General features: G+C 41.0%; 1 protein-coding gene across 2 annotated transcripts in view; it reads left to right on the top strand.

Moving 5' to 3' along the window:
- Positions 1–1974: 1974 nt before the first annotated feature.
- LOC139555355 (protein FAM91A1) overlaps positions 1975–18758 on the top strand; it is a 96201-nt gene continuing 79417 nt past the window's right edge. Inside the window, exons 1-3 of one of the 2 annotated variants that reach the window (XM_071369075.1) lie at positions 1975–2224; positions 3924–4008; positions 16154–16305. In XM_071369075.1, coding sequence (XP_071225176.1) covers positions 2153–2224; positions 3924–4008; positions 16154–16305 — 309 coding nt within the window. In that variant the 5' untranslated portion in view covers positions 1975–2152. Of the gene's footprint in view, positions 2225–3923; positions 4009–16153; positions 16306–17972; positions 17998–18758 lie in introns of those variants that run through there. The other variant, XM_071369076.1, reaches the window with a different exon arrangement.

Genomic DNA, 18758 nt, shown 5'->3' with positions numbered 1-18758 from the left:
TGTTTATACTGGTTGGTTACCAAGAGCTGCACTCCAACACTGTTTATACTGGTTGGTTACCAAGAGCTGCACCCCAACACTGTTTATACTGGTTGGTTACCAAGAGCTGTACCCCAACACTGTTTATACTGGTTGGTTACCAAGAGCTGCACCCCAACACTGTTTATACTGGTTGGTTACCAAGAGCTGTACCCCAACACTGTTTATACTGGTTGGTTACCAAGAGCTGCACTCCAACACTGTTTATACTGGTTGGTTACCAAGAGCTGTACCCCAACACTGTTTATACTGGTTGGTTACCAAGAGCTGTACCCCAACACTGTTTATACTGGTTGGTTACCAAGAGCTGCACTCCAACACTGTTTATACTGGTTGGTTACCAAGAGCTGCACCCCAACACTGTTTATAATGGTTGGTTACCAAGAGCTGTACCCCAACACTGTTTATACTGGTTGGTTACCAAGAGCTGCACCCCAACACTGTTTATACTGGTTGGTTACCAAGAGCTGTACCCCAACACTGTTTATACTGGTTGGTTACCAAGAGCTGCACCCCAACACTGTTTATACTGGTTGGTTACCAAGAGCTGTACCCCAACACTGTTTATACTGGTTGGTTACCAAGAGCTGCACTCCAACACTGTTTATACTGGTTGGTTACCAAGAGCTGTACCCCAACACTGTTTATACTGGTTGGTTACCAAGAGCTGTACCCCAACACTGTTTATACTGGTTGGTTACCAAGAGCTGTACTCCAACACTGTTTATACTGGTTGGTTACCAAGAGCTGTACCCCAACACTGTTTATACTGGTTGGTTACCAAGAGCTGCACCCCAACACTGTTTATACTGGTTGGTTACCAAGAGCTGCACTCCAACACTGTTTATACTGGTTGGTTACCAAGAGCTGTACCCCAACACTGTTTATACTGGTTGGTTACCAAGAGCTGTACCCCAACACTGTTTATACTGGTTGGTTACCAAGAGCTGCACTCCAACACTGTTTATACTGGTTGGTTACCAAGAGCTGTACCCCAACACTGTTTATACTGGTTGGTTACCAAGAGCTGCACCCCAACACTGTTTATACTGGTTGGTTACCAAGAGCTGCACTCCAACACTGTTTATACTGGTTGGTTACCAAGAGCTGCACCCCAACACTGTTTATAATGGTTGGTTACCAAGAGCTGCACCCCAACACTGTTTATACTGGTTGGTTACCAAGAGCTGCACCCCAACACTGTTTATACTGGTTGGTTACCAAGAGCTGCACCCCAACACTGTTTATACTGGTTGGTTACCAAGAGCTGCACCCCAACACTGTTTATACTGGTTGGTTACCAAGTGACTTGAGGCCTATGGCACCCTATTCCCTATATAGTGAACTACTGTTGACCAGCGCCCATATGGTTCTGGTCAAAAGTAGTGCACTATAGTGAGTCATTGGGATGCAGCAAGTGAGTTGCGGTGCTTTTGCTCATCTTTGAGCTCTGCGTCTTCTCACACTGAAAGCCTGTGGCAAGGTTGACTGCCAGTCCAGCATTTCAGACAGTTGATTTATGTCATGAATTTATACAGTATGCAAGTTGGAATATCTATGTGGTCAAATGCAAAAACATTGTCATATCAGACCAACTGGAGGTTATTTATTTATATCTCATACGTTTGATAACGTTTAAACATTTGTCAATTAGACTTTGTTGAACCAGTTTCATGTGGACATGTGTGATAGTTTGACATTAGTAGCCACCAGCCAGACCGTTTATATGACCATTATGCTCGACGTTAGAAAGAATTATAGACATTTACTTTACAAGGTCGAGTAGACATTACTGGAAGGGAGCCAACCGTATGATTTTCTTAATTGACACAAAAACATTTACATTGAGTTTGATGCAAAAATAATTGTATCAGTGTTCACTTCAACTGCCGTCCCTCATCGACCATTCATCATCCGTTGGTCACGTCTTGGACGGAAGTGACGAATTTAGCCAAAAAGGTGACGAAAATACAACAAGGAAGTGAATATTTATCAAAAAGGAAAATAGGAAACGTTTGAAATATCAAGTTTAATTTGTCGATTTTTTATGTTTAGGAAATATAGTTATCTTGGACTATAGTTATCGTATCGTGGATCCACATTCACTCAAGCAATGAACACAGACGTTGAATTCCACATTAGGCAGAATTATCCGTGGAACAAGCTACCAGCAAATGTCAAACAGGTATGTGATATTGCTAACAGGTTTTACCACAGCTGGCTAGCTACATCTGTCCGTTAACGTTCTCCGTGCGTTTATAAATAGCTGATCAGTCTCCGGCGCATCTGCAACAACAGTGTCAATAACCTGAAAGCATCACTAAAGCACAGCTCCATTAGCTAGGTAGCTGGCTAGCCCAATAACGTTATTCCTTCGTCCAAGGACCTTATATGTTCTGTTTAAAGGGCTAATTGGTTCTGGAAGCCAAAACAGCCAAATACTCCATCTAAAAGTGAATCAGTTGCGGTATGGTTCTAGAAACATAAATCCCTCTACTTTCATATCACATCAAAATAATTTCACAAATGTAAACTACACTTACTGTATGTACACAGTTTTAACTCCATTGCAGCAGACAGTATTTTTAGTGCCAACATGTTTGTAGCCTATGTTTTCCGTTTACACACAGGCGTTCAGAGATGCTTCTACACCTGCATTGCTTGTTGTTTGGGGTTTTAGACTGGGTTTCTGTACAGCACTTTGTGACATCGGCTGATGTAAAAAGAGTTTTATAAATACATTTGATTGATTGAGCTAATAGGGTTGCCTAGGTTACTTTCTAAATGTAATCCGGTACGGTTACTAGTTACCTGTCCAAAATTGTAATCAGTAACGTAATTTTTGGATTGCCCAAACTCAGTAACATAATCTGATTACATTCAATTACTTTTAGATTACTTTCCTCTTAAGAGGCATTAGAAGAAGACATAAACGTAAGTTACCAACTGAACTACATCTATAGCAGGATAAATCAATGTTAAAGTTTACATAGCTGGCCATATATGGATGTTTACATTTTACTTTATGGGTTGGTTATGTAGGCTTCTTCTAACTCATCGCTTTCTACTACATATAGTAATATGATTAAAATATATCTTTACATTTAATATATATAATTTATAAGTCCAAAAATGGACGTAGCAACTACAGATTGTCCCTTTATATCTATCAAAAGTGGGTGGGTTTGAGCATGTCTCCATTAGGCCTATGGATAAAGAATGTTGTCAGCATGAATTAGATTGAGCAATAAAAGCCCCACTTTTATTCCATAGGCTGGTGTCCACATTATGCAGGTGTTGCAAGAGCACATGTTTCACTGTTGGTCCACTGGTTTAAAAAATAATACAAATAAATTAATCTTCGAAGTAATCATCTTGTTTTAAAAAAAAGTATCTGTAATCTGATTACAATATTTTTGCTGGTAATGGATTACAGTTACAGATTTTTTAGTAATCCGTTACTCCCCAACCCTGCTAATTAGCACAGGTAGTCCACTCTGTCTTCCGTCAGTTTTTTCTGTTAAACGCGATGTTACATGGAAATAGGTCCGTGTGGGAACATTAATCCTATGGAGTGGAGTAACTACTAAACAGAATAATAAACGCAACATGATGAGGTCCTGGGCTCACGTGGTCTGAGGTTGTGAGGCCAGTTGGTAATGCCAAATTCTGTAAAACAACAGGTGGCTTATGGTAGAGAAATTAACATTTACCTTCTCTGGCAACAGCTCTGGTGGACATTCCTGCAGTCAGCATGCCAACAGCACGCTCCCTCATAACTTGAGACATCTGTGGTATAATACTTACTGTATGCAATCATGCTTACTGGGTTACTGTATGTTACTGTATATTGATTCACCTCAATGTCCTGTTTTCATTTACAGAGTGTTGGGAACTCGCAGCGTGAATATGAGAAACATGTGCAGTTGTACAGTATCCGCAACCAGCTAAGGTTCCGCAATAACCTAGGTGAGTCACCATGGGAGGAGTCACCGTGGGAGGAGTCACCGTGGGAGGAGTCACCGTGGGAGGGGGCAGCGTGGGAGGAGTCAGCGTGGGAGGAGTCAGCGTGGGAGGAGTCAGCGTGGGAGGGGGCAGCGTGGGAGGAGTCAGCGTGGGAGGAGTCAGTGTGGGAGGAGTCAGCGTGGGAGGGGTCAGCATGGAAATCTCAGGCTTGTCAGAATAACGATGCTGTATGATGACTATATAATGACTACGATGACTATAATATCCACCCCATTTTTCAGGGTGAGCACAGGCTCGTATCTCATACACTTATATCCATTCAATTATAACCAATCATAAATCATTTATGGCTCGGTATAAATGCATTATTCTGAAATCATCTGTTATTGTCTGGTAGGCCTAACGGTCCATAGACCCAGGCCTCAAATCAAAGTTTATTGGTCGCGTACACAGTTTTGGAATTGTTATCGCAGGAGCATCGACATTCTTGTGTTTCTAGCTGCAACAGTGCAGTAATACCTAGCAATAACAAAAATACAATACACACATAATCCAGAATATAAAAAATAAATTAAGAAATATAACGAGCATTGTCAGAGACAGGAATATAAATATATTCAATGCATTAGGAAACTATTCAGACCCCTTGACTTTGTCCACATTTTATTACGTTACAGCATTATTCTAAAATTGATTAAATGGTTTTTTCCCTCATCAATCTACACACAATAACCCATAATGACAAAGCAAAAACAGTTTTTTTAGACATTTCTGCTTCTGTATATATAAAAAAATACAAATTATATAAGTATTCAGACCCTTTACTCAGTACTTTGTAGAAGCACCTTTGGCAGTGATTACAGCATTGAATCTTCTTGGGTATGACGCCACAAGCTTGGCACACCTGTATTTGGGGAGTTTCTCCCATTCTTCTCTGCAGATCCTCTCACGCTCTGTCAGGTTGGATGAGGAGCGTCGCTGCACAGCTAATTAGGTCTCTCCAGAGATGTTCGGTCATGTTCAAGTCTGTGGTCTGGCTGGGCCACTCAACGACATTCAGAGACTGTGCCAAGCTTGTAGCGTCATCCCTAAGAGGACTCAAGGCTGTAATCGCTGCCAAATGTGCTTCAACAAAGTACTGTGTAAAGGGACTTAATACTTATGTAAATGTCTTATTTCCATTTTTTATTTATTTTTATAACTTAGCAAAAATTTCTAGAAACCAGTTTTTGCTTTGTCATTATGGGGAATTGTGTGTAAATTGATGAGGGAATAATTTTTTTTTATTTTTATAATAAGGCTGTAACGTAACAAAATGTGGAAAAAGTCAAGGGGTCTGAATACTTTCCGAATGCCCTGTATATAAATATAATCCTGTGCATAGACAGTAAATAGATAGAACAGGTGTGTACAGCAGTAGTTATATAGGATGAGCCTTGACTAGAATACAGTATATACATATGAAGTGGACAGTAGTAGTTATATAGGATGAGCCTTGACTAGAATACAGTATATACATATGAAGTGGACAGCAGTAGTTATATAGGATGAGCCTTGACTAGAATACAGTATATACATATGAAGTGGACAGCAGTAGTTATATAGGATGAGCCTTGACTAGAATACAGTATATACATATGAAGTGGACAGCAGTAGTTATATAGGATGAACCAGGACTAGAATACAGTATTATACATATGAAGTGGACAGCAGTAGTTATATAGGATGAACCAGGACTAGAATACAGTATTATACATATGAAGTGGACAGCAGTAGTTATATAGGATGAACCAGGACTAGAATACAGTATTATACATATGAAGTGGACAGCAGTAGTTATATAGGATGAACCAGGACTAGAATACAGTATTATACATATGAAGTGGACAGCAGTAGTTATATAGGATGAACCAGGACTAGAATACAGTATTATACATATGAAGTGGACAGCAGTAGTTATATAGGATGAACCAGGACTAGAATACAGTATTATACATATGAAGTGGACAGCAGTAGTTATATAGGATGAGCCTTGACTAGAATACAGTATTATATATATGAAGTGGACAGCAGTAGTTATATAGGATGAACCAGGACTAGAATACAGTATTATACATATGAAGTGGACAGCAGTAGTTATATAGGATGAACCAGGACTAGAATACAGTATTATACATATGAAGTGGACAGCAGTAGTTATATAGGATGAGCCTTGACTAGAATACAGTATTATACATATGAAGTGGACAGCAGTAGTTATATAGGATGAACCAGGACTAGAATACAGTATTATACATATGAAGTGGACAGTAGTAGTTATATAGGATGAACCAGGACTAGAATACAGTATTATACATATGAAGTGGACAGTAGTAGTTATATAGGATGAACCAGGACAAGAATACAGTATGAAGTGGACAGCAGTAGTTATATAGGATGAGCCTTGACTAGAATACAGTATATACATATGAAGTGGACAGCAGTAGTTATATAGAATGAGCCTTGACTAGAATACAGTATTATACATATGAAGTGGACAGCAGTAGTTATATAGGATGAGCCTTGACTAGAATACAGTATTATACATATGAAGTGGACAGCAGTAGTTATATAGGATGAGCCTTGACTAGAATACAGTATTATACATATGAAGTGGACAGCAGTAGTTATATAGGATGAACCAGGACTAGAATACAGTATTATACATATGAAGTGGACAGCAGTAGTTATATAGGATGAACCAGGACTAGAATACAGTATATACATATGAAGTGGACAGCAGTAGTTATATAGGATGAACCAGGACTAGAATACAGTATTATACATATGAAGTGGACAGCAGTAGTTATATAGGATGAGCCTTGACTAGAATACAGTATTATACATATGAAGTGGACAGTAGTAGTTATATAGGATGAACCAGGACAAGAATACAGTATGAAGTGGACAGCAGTAGTTATATAGGATGAACCAGGACTAGAATACAGTATTATACATATGAAGTGGACAGTAGTAGTTATATAGGATGAACCAGGACTAGAATACAGTATTATACATATGAAGTGGACAGCAGTAGTTATATAGGATGAGCCTTGACTAGAATACAGTATTATACATATGAAGTGGACAGTAGTAGTTATATAGGATGAACCAGGACTAGAATACAGTATTATACATATGAAGTGGACAGTAGTAGTTATATAGGATGAACCAGGACTAGAATACAGTATTATACATTTGAAGTGGACAGCAGTAGTTATATAGGATGAACCAGGACTAGAATACAGTATTATACATATGAAGTGGACAGCAGTAGTTATATAGGATGAACCAGGACTAGAATACAGTATTATACATATGAAGTGGACAGCAGTAGTTATATAGGATGAACCAGGACTAGAATACAGTATTATACATATGAAGTGGACAGCAGTAGTTATATAGGATGAACCAGGACTAGAATACAGTATTATACATATGAAGTGGACAGTAGTAGTTATATAGGATGAACCAGGACTAGAATACAGTATTATACATATGAAGTGGACAGTAGTAGTTATATAGGATGAACCAGGACTAGAATACAGTATTATACATATGAAGTGGACAGCAGTAGTTATATAGGATGAACCAGGACTAGAATACAGTATTATACATATGAAGTGGACAGCAGTAGTTATATAGGATGAACCAGGACTAGAATACAGTATTATACATATGAAGTGGACAGTAGTAGTTATATAGGATGAACCAGGACTAGAATACAGTATTATACATATGAAGTGGACAGTAGTAGTTATATAGGATGAACCAGGACTAGAATACAGTATATACATATGAAGTGGACAGCAGTAGTTATATAGGATGAACCAGGACTAGAATACAGTATTATACATATGAAGTGGACAGTAGTAGTTATATAGGATGAACCAGGACTAGAATACAGTATTATACATATGAAGTGGACAGCAGTAGTTATATAGGATGAACCAGGACTAGAATACAGTATTATACATATGAAGTGGACAGCAGTAGTTATATAGGATGAACCAGGACTAGAATACAGTATTATACATATGAAGTGGACAGCAGTAGTTATATAGGATGAACCAGGACTAGAATACAGTATTATACATATGAAGTGGACAGCAGTAGTTATATAGGATGAACCAGGACTAGAATACAGTATTATACATATGAAGTGGACAGCAGTAGTTATATAGGATGAACCAGGACTAGAATACAGTATTATACATATGAAGTGGACAGCAGTAGTTATATAGGATGAACCAGGACTAGAATACAGTATTATACATATGAAGTGGACAGCAGTAGTTATATAGGATGAACCAGGACTAGAATACAGTATTATACATATGAAGTGGACAGCAGTAGTTATATAGGATGAACCAGGACTAGAATACAGTATATACATATGAAGTGGACAGCAGTAGTTATATAGGATGAACCAGGACTAGAATACAGTATTATACATATGAAGTGGACAGCAGTAGTTATATAGGATGAACCAGGACTAGAATACAGTATTATACATATGAAGTGGACAGCAGTAGTTATATAGGATGAACCAGGACTAGAATACAGTATTATACATATGAAGTGGACAGCAGTAGTTATATAGGATGAACCAGGACTAGAATACAGTATTATACATATGAAGTGGACAGCAGTAGTTATATAGGATGAACCAGGACTAGAATACAGTATTATACATATGAAGTGGACAGCAGTAGTTATATAGGATGAACCAGGACTAGAATACAGTATATACATATGAAGTGGACAGCAGTAGTTATATAGGATGAACCAGGACTAGAATACAGTATTATACATATGAAGTGGACAGCAGTAGTTATATAGGATGAACCAGGACTAGAATACAGTATTATACATATGAAGTGGACAGCAGTAGTTATATAGGATGAACCAGGACTAGAATACAGTATATACATATGAAGTGGACAGCAGTAGTTATATAGGATGAACCAGGACTAGAATACAGTATTATACATATGAAGTGGACAGCAGTAGTTATATAGGATGAACCAGGACTAGAATACAGTATTATACATATGAAGTGGACAGCAGTAGTTATATAGGATGAACCAGGACTAGAATACAGTATTATACATATGAAGTGGACAGCAGTAGTTATATAGGATGAACCAGGACTAGAATACAGTATTATACATATGAAGTGGACAGCAGTAGTTATATAGGATGAACCAGGACTAGAATACAGTATTATACATATGAAGTGGACAGCAGTAGTTATATAGGATGAGCCTTGACTAGAATACAGTATTATACATATGAAGTGGACAGCAGTAGTTATATAGGATGAACCAGGACTAGAATACAGTATTATACATATGAAGTGGACAGCAGTAGTTATATAGGATGAACCAGGACTAGAATACAGTATATACATATGAAGTGGACAGCAGTAGTTATATAGGATGAACCAGGACTAGAATACAGTATATACATATGAAGTGGACAGCAGTAGTTATATAGGATGAACCAGGACTAGAATACAGTATATACATATGAAGTGGACAGCAGTAGTTATATAGGATGAACCAGGACTAGAATACAGTATTATACATATGAAGTGGACAGCAGTAGTTATATAGGATGAACCAGGACTAGAATACAGTATTATACATATGAAGTGGACAGCAGTAGTTATATAGGATGAACCAGGACTAGAATACAGTATTATACATATGAAGTGGACAGCAGTAGTTATATAGGATGAACCAGGACTAGAATACAGTATTATACATATGAAGTGGACAGCAGTAGTTATATAGGATGAACCAGGACTAGAATACAGTATATACATATGAAGTGGACAGCAGTAGTTATATAGGATGAACCAGGACTAGAATACAGTATTATACATATGAAGTGGACAGCAGTAGTTATATAGGATGAACCAGGACTAGAATACAGTATTATACATATGAAGTGGACAGCAGTAGTTATATAGGATGAACCAGGACTAGAATACAGTATTATACATATGAAGTGGACAGCAGTAGTTATATAGGATGAACCAGGACTAGAATACAGTATTATACATATGAAGTGGACAGCAGTAGTTATATAGGATGAACCAGGACTAGAATACAGTATTATACATATGAAGTGGACAGCAGTAGTTATATAGGATGAACCAGGACTAGAATACAGTATTATACATATGAAGTGGACAGCAGTAGTTATATAGGATGAACCAGGACTAGAATACAGTATTATACATATGAAGTGGACAGCAGTAGTTATATAGGATGAACCAGGACTAGAATACAGTATTATACATATGAAGTGGACAGCAGTAGTTATATAGGATGAACCAGGACTAGAATACAGTATTATACATATGAAGTGGACAGCAGTAGTTATATAGGATGAACCAGGACTAGAATACAGTATTATACATATGAAGTGGACAGCAGTAGTTATATAGGATGAACCAGGACTAGAATACAGTATATACATATGAAGTGGACAGCAGTAGTTATATAGGATGAACCAGGACTAGAATACAGTATATACATATGAAGTGGACAGCAGTAGTTATATAGGATGAACCAGGACTAGAATACAGTATATACAGTGGGGAGAACAAGTATTTGATACACTGCCGATTTTGCAGGTTTTCCTACTTACAAAGCATGTAGAGGTCTGTAATTTTTATCATAGGTACACTTCAACTGTGAGAGACGGAATCTAAAACAAAAGTCCAGAAAATCACATTGTATGATTTTTAAGTAATTAATTTGCATTTTATTGCATGACATAAGTATTTGAACTCCTACCAACCAGTAAGAATTCCGGCTCTCACAGACCTGTTAGTTTTTCTTTAAGAAGCCCTCCTGTTCTCCACTCATTACCTGTATTAACTGCACCTGTTTGAACTCGTTACCTGTATAAAAGACACCTGTCCACACACTCAATCAAACAGACTCCAACCTCTCCACAATGGCCAAGACCAGAGAGCTGTGTAAGGACATCAGGGATAAATTGTAGACCTGTACAAGGCTGGGATGGGCTACAGGACAATAGGCAAGCAGCTTGATGAGAAGGCAACAACTGTTGGCACAATTATTAGAAAATGGAAGAAGTTCAAGATGACGGTCAATCACCCTTGGTCTGGGGCTCCATGCAAGATCTCACCTCGTGGGGCATCAATGATCATGAGGAATGTGAGGGATCAGCCCAGAACTACACGGCAGGACCTGGTCAATGACCTGAAGAGAGCTGGGACCACAGTCTCAAAGAAAACCATTAGTAACACACTACGCCGTCATGGATTAAAATCCTGCAGCGCACGCAAGGTCCCCCTGCTCAAGCCAGCGCATGTCCAGGCCCGTCTGAAGTTTGCCAATGACCATCTGGATGATCCAGAGGAGGAATGGGAGAAGGTCATGTGGTCTGATGAGACAAAAATAGAGCTTTTTGCTCTAAACTCCACTCGCCGTGTTTGGAGGAATAGAAGGATGAGTACAACCCCAAGAACACCATCCCAACCGTGAAGCATGGAGGTGGAAACATCATTCTTTGGGGATGCTTTTCTGCAAAGGGGACAGGACGACTGCACCGTATTGAGGGGAGGATGGATGGGGCCATGTATCGCGAGATCTACACCAACAACCTCCTTCCCTCAGTAAGAGCATTGAAGATGGGTCGTGGCTGGGTCTTCCAGCATGACAACGACCCGAAACACACAGCCAGGGCAACTAAGGAGTGGCTCCGTAAGAAGCATCTCAAGGTCCTGGAGTGGCCTAGCCAGTCTCCAGACCTGAACCCAATAGAAAATCTTTGGAGGGAGCCGAAAGTCCGTATTGCCCAGCGACAGCCCCGAAACCTGAAGGATCTGGAGAAGGTCTGTATGGAGGAGTGGGCCAAAATCCCTGCTGCAGTGTGTGCAAACCTGGTCAAGAACTACAGGAAACGTATGATCTCTGTAATTGCAAACTAAGGTTTCTGTACCAAATATTAAGTTCTGCTTTTCTGATGTATCAAATACTTATGTCATGCAATAAAATGCAAATTAATTACTTAAAAATCATACAATGTGATTTTCTGGATTTTTGTTTTAGATTCCGTCTCTCACAGTTGAAGTGTACCTATGATAAAAATTACAGACCTCTACATGCTTTGTAAGTAGGAAAACCTGCAAAATCATCAGTGTATCAAATACTTGTTCTCCCCACTGTACATATGAAGTGGGTAAAACAGTATGTAAACAAAGTGACCGGTGTTCCATGACTCTATGTACATAGGACAGCAGAGTTGAGTACAGTCAAATATACTTCACTGCATTGGATCCTTTCCAAGAGTGAAACTGGAGCACTCGATGAGTCTTTAACTTTTTTTACATGACTGTACTTTAAAGGAACAGGGGTCATTCTGATAGACTATCAGTGGGCCACACCTGTGGAGTCAGAGTGCTGATTTTAGAGCAGTTGTGCCTTTTGGATCACATTCAGATCAACTCTCCTGCATCTGAGATGCTTGATACATGGTCTGTTCTTTCTGAATCACAGCTATCCTACCCTGCCCAGTGCAGCAGTGCAATTCGACACATGTTGTTATGGGGCTGACAGAAAAATGTGCAGTTTTACAGCTAATTACCTTTAATTCTACACATTTTGCCGTGGCTTATGCTACCTGAGTGACTAACACATTATAACTAAATCAATGGAGCCCATTCTATGACATTTCTTCCTGCCTGTCTAGTTTTCATTTTGGGGATTGTTAGTAACGTTTTACCATCCCGAAAATGTTTTTCTAAACCATTTTAATCATATCTTTTGGAGTTGCAGGGAAACAGGTGAAACACTACTGCCTATCTGAGTGTCTGTCCTACCCCGTCTCTCTGAGTGTCTGTCCTACCCCGTCTCTCTGATCTGAGTGTCTCTGTCCTACCCCGTCTATCTGAGTGTCTCTGTCCTACCCTGTCTCTCTGATCTGAGTGTCTCAGTCCTACCCCGTCTCTCTGATCTGAGTGTCTCTGTCCTACCCCGTCTCTCTGATCTGAGTGTCTCTGTCCTACCCCGTCTATCTGATATGAGTGTCTCTGTCCTACCCCGTCTATCTGATATGAGTGTCTCTGTCCTACCCCGTCTCTCTGAGTGTCTCTGTCCTACCCCGTCTCTCTGATCTGAGTGTCTGTCCTACCCCGTCTCTCTGATCTGAGTGTCTCTGTCCTACCCCGTCTCTCTGATCTGAGTGTCTCTGTCCTACCCCGTCTCTCTGATCTGAGTGTCTCTGTCCTACCCCGTCTATCTGAGTGTCTCTGTCCTACCCCGTCTCTCTGATCTGAGTGTCTCTGTCCTACCCCGTCTATCTGAGTGTCTCTGTCCTACCCCGTCTATCTGATCTGAGTGTCTCTGTCCTACCCCGTCTCTCTGATCTGAGTGTCTCTGTCCTACCCCGTCTATCTGATCTGAGTGTCTCAGTCCTACCCCGTCTATCTGATCTGAGTGTCTCTGTCCTACCCCGTCTCTCTGATCTGAGTGTCTCTGTCCTACCCCGTCTCTCTGATCTGAGTGTCTCTGTCCTACCCCGTCTCTCTGATCTGAGTGTCTCTGTCCTACCCCGTCTCTCTGATCTGAGTGTCTCTGTCCTACCCCGTCTATCTGATCTGAGTGTCTCTGTCCTACCCCGTCTCTCTGATCTGAGTGTCTCTGTTCTACCCCGTCTCTCTGATCTGAGTGTCTCTGTCCTACCCCGTCTCTCTGATCTGAGTGTCTCTGTCCTACCCCGTCTCTCTGATCTGAGTGTCTCTGTCCTACCCCGTCTCTCTGAGTGTCTCTGTCCTACCCCGTCTATCTGAGTGTCTCAGTCCTACCCCGTCTCTCTGATCTGAGTGTCTCTGTCCTACCCCGTCTATCTGAGTGTCTCTGTCCTACCCCGTCTCTCTGATCTGAGTGTCTCTGTCCTACCCCGTCTATCTGATCTGAGTGTCTCTGTCCTACCCCGTCTATCTGATCTGAGTGTCTCTGTCCTACCCCGTCTCTTTGATCTGAGTGTCTCTGTCCTACCCCGTCTCTCTGATCTGAGTGTCTCTGTCCTACCCCGTCTATCTGAGTGTCTCTGTCCTACCCCGTCTATCTGAGTGTCTCTGTCCTACCCCGTCTCTCTGATCTGAGTGTCTCTGTCCTACCCCGTCTCTCTGATCTGAGTGTCTCTGTCCTACCCCGTCTCTCTGATCTGAGTGTCTCAGTCCTACCCCGTCTCTCTGAGTGTCTCAGTCCTACCCCGTCTCTCTGAGTGTCTCTGTCCTACCCCGTCTCTCTGATCTGAGTGTCTCTGTCCTACCCCGTCTCTCTGATCTGAGTGTCTCTGTCCTACCCCGTCTGTCTGATCTGAGTGTCTCTGTCCTACCCTGTCTCTCTGATCTGAGTGTCTCTGTCCTACCCCGTCTATCTGATCTGAGTGTCTGTCCTACCCCGTCTCTCTGATATGAGTGTCTCAGTCCTACCCCGTCTATCTGAGTGTCTCTGTCCTACCCCGTCTCTCTGATCTGAGTGTATCTGTCCTACCCCGTCTCTCTGAGTGTCTCTGTCCTACCCCGTCTATCTGATCTGAGTGTCTCTGTCCTACCCCGTCTCTCTGATCTGAGTGTCTCTGTCCTACCCCGTCTCTCTGATCTGAGTGTATCTGTCCTACCTCGTCTCTCTGATCTGAGTGTCTCTGTCCTACCCCGTCTCTCTGATCTGAGTGTCTCAGTCCTACCCTGTCCCTGTCTGATATGAGTGGCTGTCCTACCCTGTCCATGTCTGATATGAGTGTCTGTCCTACCCTGTCCCTGTCTGATATGAGTGTCTGCCCTACCCTGTCCCTGTCTGATATGAGTGTCTGTCCTTCCCTGTCCCTGTCTGATATGAGTGTCTCAGTCCTACCCTGTCCCTGTCTGATATGAGTGTCTGTCCTTCCCTGTCCCTGTCTGATATGAGTGTCTCAGTCCTACCCTGTCCCTGTCTGATATGAGTGTCTGTCCTTCCCTGTCCCTGTCTGATCTGAGTGTGTCTGTCCTACCCTGTCCCTGTCTGATATGAGTGTCCGTCCTACCCTGTCCCTGTCTGATATGAGTGTCTGTCCTACCCTGTCCCTGTCTGATATGAGTGTCTCAGTCCTACCCTGTCCCTGTCTGATATGAGTGTCTCAGTCCTTCCCTGTCCCTGTCTGATCTGAGTGTGTCTGTCCTACCCTGTCCCTGTCTGATATGAGTGTCCGTCCTACCCTGTCCCTGTCTGATCTGAGTGTGTCTGTCCTACCCTGTCCCTGTCTGATATGAGTGTCTCAGTCCTACCCTGTCCCTGTCTGATATGAGTGTCTGTCCTTCCCTGTCCCTGTCTGATATGAGTGTCTCAGTCCTACCCTGTCCCTGTCTGATATGAGTGTCTCAGTCCTACCCTGTCCCTGTCTGATATGAGTGTCTGTCCTTCCCTGTCCCTGTCTGATATGAGTGTCTCAGTCCTACCCTGTCCCTGTCTGATATGAGTGTCTCAGTCCTACCCTGTCCCTGTCTGATATGAGTGTCTGTCCTACCCTGTCCCTATCTGATATGAGTGTCTCAGTCCTACCCTGTCCCTATCTGATATGAGTGTCTCAGTCCTACCCTGTCCCTGTCTGATATGAGTGTCTCAGTCCTACCCTGTCCCTGTCTGATATGAGTGTCTCAGTCCTACCCTGTCCCTATCTGATATGAGTGTCTCAGTCCTACCCTGTCCCTGTCTGATATGAGTGTCTGTCCTACCCTGTCCCTATCTGATATGAGTGTCTCAGTCCTACCCTGTCCCTGTCTGATATGAGTGTCTGTCCTACCCTGTCCCTGTCTGATATGAGTGTCTGTCCTTCCCTGTCCCTGTCTGATATGAGTGTCTCAGTCCTACCCTGTCCCTGTCTGATATGAGTGTCCGTCCTACCCTGTCCCTGTCTGATATGAGTGTCTGTCCTACCCTGTCCCTGTCTGATATGAGTGTCTGTCCTACCCTGTCCCTGTCTGATATGAGTGTGTCTGTCCTACCCTGTCCCTGTCTGATCTGACTGTCTGTCCTCTCCCCCCTGTCTGATCTGACTGTCTGTCCTCTCCCCCCTGTCTGTCCAGTGAGACACGTGAGGAAGGATGAGAGGAAGTACTATGAGGAGCTGCTGAAGTACAGCCGAGATCACCTGATGCTCTACCCCTACCACCTGTCAGACATCATGGTCAAAGGCCTCCGCATCACCCCCTTCTCCTACTACATCAGCATCATGGAGGTACAGTAATACTATATACTATATATACTATATCAACTGTAGTCACCCCTTCTCCTACTACATCAGCATCATGGAGGTACAGCAATACTATATACTATATATAATATATCAACTGTAGTCACCCCTTCTCCTACTACATCAGCATCATGGAGGTACAGTAATACTATATACTATATATACTATATCAACTGTAGTCACCCCTTCTCCTACTACATCAGCATCATGGAGGTACAGTAATACTATATACTATATAATATATCAACTGTAGTCACCCCTTCTCCTACTACATCAGCATCATGGAGGTACAGTAATACTATATATAATATATCAACTGTAGTCACCCCTTCTCTTACTACATCAGCATCATGGAGGTACAGTAATACTATATACTATTACTATATATAATATATCAACTGTAGTCACCCCTTCTCCTACAACATCAGCATCATGGAGGTACAGTAATACTATATACTATTACTATATATAATATATCAACTGTAGTCACCCCTTCTCTTACTACATCAGCATCATGGAGGTACAGTAATACTATATACTATTACTATATATAATATATCAACTGTAGTCACCCCTTCTCCTACTAGATCAGCATCATGGAGGTACAGTAATACTATATACTATTACTATATATAATATATCAACTGTAGTCACCCCTTCTCCTACTACATCAGCATCATGGAGGTACAGCAATACTATATACTATATATAATATATCAACTGTAGTCACCCCTTCTCCTACTACATCAGCATCATGGAGGTACAGTAATACTATATACTATATATAATATATCAACTGTAGTCACCCCTTCTCCTACTACATCAGCATCATGGAGGTACAGTAATACTATATACTATATATAATATATCAACTGTAGTCACCCCTTCTTCTACTATGTCAGCATCATGGAGGTACAGTAATACTATATACTATATATACTATATCAACTGTAGTCACCCCTTCTCCTACTACATCAGCATCATGGAGGTACAGTAATACTATATACTATATATAATATATCAACTGTAGTCACCCCTTCTCCTACTACATCAGCATCATGGAGGTACATTAATACTATATACTATTACTATATATAATATATCAACTGTAGTCACCCCTTCTCCTACTACATCAGCATCATGGAGGTACAGTAATACTATATACTATATATAATATACCAACTGTAGTCACCCCTTCTCCTACTACATCAGCATCATGGAGGTACAGTAATACTATATACTATATATAATATACCAACTGTAGTCACCCCTTCTCCTACTACATCAGCATCATGGAGGTACAGTAATACTATATACTATATATAATATATCAACTGTAGTCACCCCTTCTCCTACTACATCAGCATCATGGAGGTACATTAATACTATATACTATTACTATATATAATATATCAACTGTATTCACCCCTTCTCCTACTACATCAGCATCATGGAGGTACAGTAATACTATATACTATATATAATATACCAACTGTAGTCACCCCTTCTCCTACTACATCAGCATCATGGAGGTACAGTAATACTATATACTATATATAATATATCAACTGTAGTCACCCCTTCTCCTACTACATCAGCATCATGGAGGTACAGTAATACTATATATAATATATCAACTGTAGTCACCCCTTCTCCTACTACATCAGCATCATGGAGGTACAGTAATACTATATACTATATATAATATATCAACTGTAGTCACCCCTTCTCCTACTACATCAGTATCATGGAGGTACAGCATGGAGGTACAGTTGAAGTCAGAAGTTTATGTACACCTTAGCCAAATACATTTAAACTCAGTTTTTCACAATTCCTGACATTTAATCCTAGTAAAAATACCCTGTCTTAGGTCAATTAGGATCACCACTATATTTTAAGAATGTGAAAAGTCAGAATAATAGTAGAGAGAGTGATTTATTTAAGCTTTTATTTCTTTCATCACATTCCCAGTGGGTCAGAAGTTTACATACACTAAATTAGTATTTGGTAGCGTTGCCTTTAAATTGTTTAACTTGGGTCAAATGTTTCGGGTAGCCTTCCACAAGCTTCCCACAATAAGTTGGGTGAATTTTGTCCCATTCCTCCTGACAGAGCTGGTGTAACTGAGTCAGGTTTGTAGGCCTCCTTGCTCGCACACGCTTTTTCAGTTCTGCCCACAAATCTTCCATAGGATTCAGGTCAGGGCTTTGTGATGGCCACTCCAATACCTTGACTTTGTTGTCCTTAAGCCATTTTGCTACAACTTTGGAAGTATACTTGGGGTCATTGTCCATTTGGAAGACCCATTTGCGACCAAGCTTTAACTTCCTGACTGATGTCTTGAGATGTTGCTTCAATATATCCACATAATTTTCCTTCCACATGAGGCCATCTATTTTTTCCCCCTTTTTCCTTCTAACATAACGATGGTCCTTATG

The sequence above is a fragment of the Salvelinus alpinus genome, chromosome 26 (genome assembly GCF_045679555.1).
Source record: "Salvelinus alpinus chromosome 26, SLU_Salpinus.1, whole genome shotgun sequence".
Lineage (NCBI taxonomy): Eukaryota > Metazoa > Chordata > Actinopteri > Salmoniformes > Salmonidae > Salvelinus > Salvelinus alpinus.
This window is presented reverse-complemented; position numbering and strand designations above follow the sequence as displayed.